This window comes from Octopus bimaculoides, chromosome 13 (genome assembly GCF_001194135.2).
Source record: "Octopus bimaculoides isolate UCB-OBI-ISO-001 chromosome 13, ASM119413v2, whole genome shotgun sequence".
Lineage (NCBI taxonomy): Eukaryota > Metazoa > Mollusca > Cephalopoda > Octopoda > Octopodidae > Octopus > Octopus bimaculoides.
In genome coordinates, this window is record NC_068993.1 from 18218204 (window position 1) to 18220144 (window position 1941).

Genomic DNA, 1941 nt, shown 5'->3' on the forward strand with positions numbered 1-1941 from the left:
TATATATATAGATATATATATCTATATAGATATATATATATATATAGATATATATATCTATATAGATATATATATATATATAGATATATATATATATATATATAGATATGTCAATAAAGGCAGTGTGCTTTTATTAATTTGCTTTCCTCCATCTGGATGAAATATGATCATGTCTGCTATAGTGTGTATGGAAATTATTTAATATTTTCTCTTGTTTTCCAGCTTATTCCATTTGTGTATATGTGCATGTAAAAATGTATGTATGTATGTCTGTCTGTCTGTCAAGTTTATATTGTACTTTGATTTGGTTATACATTTCTTTTTATTTCTTTCTGTGCTTTTCTCTTTCAAGATCCAAGAGTTGCTGATTGGCCCTTAATGGATGGAATCTCAAATACACTTGCATTATCAGGACTCTATCTCTTGATTGTCTGGTGTGGTCCTATTTACATGCACAAACGAAAGCCATTTGTTTTAAAATGGCCCTTATTCATCTATAACATTACACTAATTGCATTGAACTTCTATATATGTTTTGAGGTAAATGTTAATGAATTATTATTTTTAATTTGATTTTTCTGTTCTTGTTACTGTATGGTTACAATGTATATCTTTGTTACCTTGTGCATGTAAGCAAAAGCAGTGTATTGTAATTACTTGTCTTTGTCTGTGTGTTTGCGAAATTACTGGAAAATGGCTGAATGGATTTTCACCAAATTTGGCAAAAATACTCATTGGGTGAGTGGCTTGAAATGATGAAAATTTGGATTGATTATCTTTAAATATGCATAAATACATACATAGATATGTGATTCTGTGTGTGTGTGTATGTGTACAGTGATGAACTTGAGGGTTTCATTTATTTCCGAGTTGATTTCTTAATTTCACCAGAGTATAAATAACTATAATGGTGATACTTAAAAAAAAAATTTTTTAAATCAATCTTACCAATTTCCTGATAAGCAAGTGGTCATATTGTTTATATCCTACAATGAACTATAGTATGTTTTATTCACCTGCCATCATTGAAAAACATTGAAAACACTTCTCAAATTCTATGCAACATATACGTGCCACATGTACATATGCCAGTTGCATGGCATTGATATCTGCCACAACTATGAATTTGCTCAGCTTGATGGGTCTTCTTAGGAGTGGCTGTGTGGTAAGTAGCTAGCTTACCAACCACATGGTCCCGGGTTCAGTCCCACTGCGTGGCATCTTGGGCAAGTGTCTTCTACTATAGCCTCGGGCCGACCAAAGCCTTGTGAGTGGATTTGGTAGACGGAAACTGAAAGAAGCCCGTCGTATATATGTATATATATATATGTATGTGTGTGTCTGTTTGTATGTGTGTGTTTGTCCCCCTCAACATCGCTTGACAACCGATGCTGGTGTGTTTATGTACCCGTAACTTAGCGGTTCGGCAAAAGACATCGATAGAATAAGTACTAGGCTTCTAAAGAATAAGTCGTGGGGTCGATTTGATCGACTAAAGGCGGTGCTCCAGCATGGCCACAGTCAAAAGACTGAAACAAGTAAAAGAGTAAAAAAAGAGTAAAAGAGTATATATATATGTCATGTGGTAATGCTCCAACATGTAGAAAAGCACTTGATCAGCTAAGATAGTAAAGATAATGTTATTATAAAAAACCCACAACTCTTGTTAAATATGGCTACCCAGGGTATATTAATCGAAATAGTAATATATTTTATCATTTCCTAAGTTGAGAACAAGACTGTCTTGTTCTCAAATTAAATGGCAAAATATACGAGTTTTTTCAACCAGGGCGTTTTGGGTAGCTGTATTTAACAAGATTTGTGGGGTTTTTTTTATTATAACAGTGTGTGAATATGTATGTTTATATATATATATATATATATATACATATATATATATATACACACACACACACACACACACACACACACACACACACA

At 32.8% G+C, this 1941-nt stretch overlaps 1 protein-coding gene across 4 annotated transcripts in view; it reads left to right on the top strand.

Moving 5' to 3' along the window:
* The window catches only part of LOC106879253 (elongation of very long chain fatty acids protein 4), a 75028-nt gene that overhangs the window by 46143 nt on the left and 26944 nt on the right, over positions 1-1941 (top strand). For all 4 annotated transcript variants that reach the window (XM_014928750.2, XM_014928747.2, XM_014928746.2 and 1 more), the window contains exon 3: positions 353-540. In XM_014928750.2, the coding sequence (XP_014784236.1) occupies positions 353-540 (188 nt within the window). The remainder of the gene's footprint in view (positions 1-352; positions 541-1941) is intronic.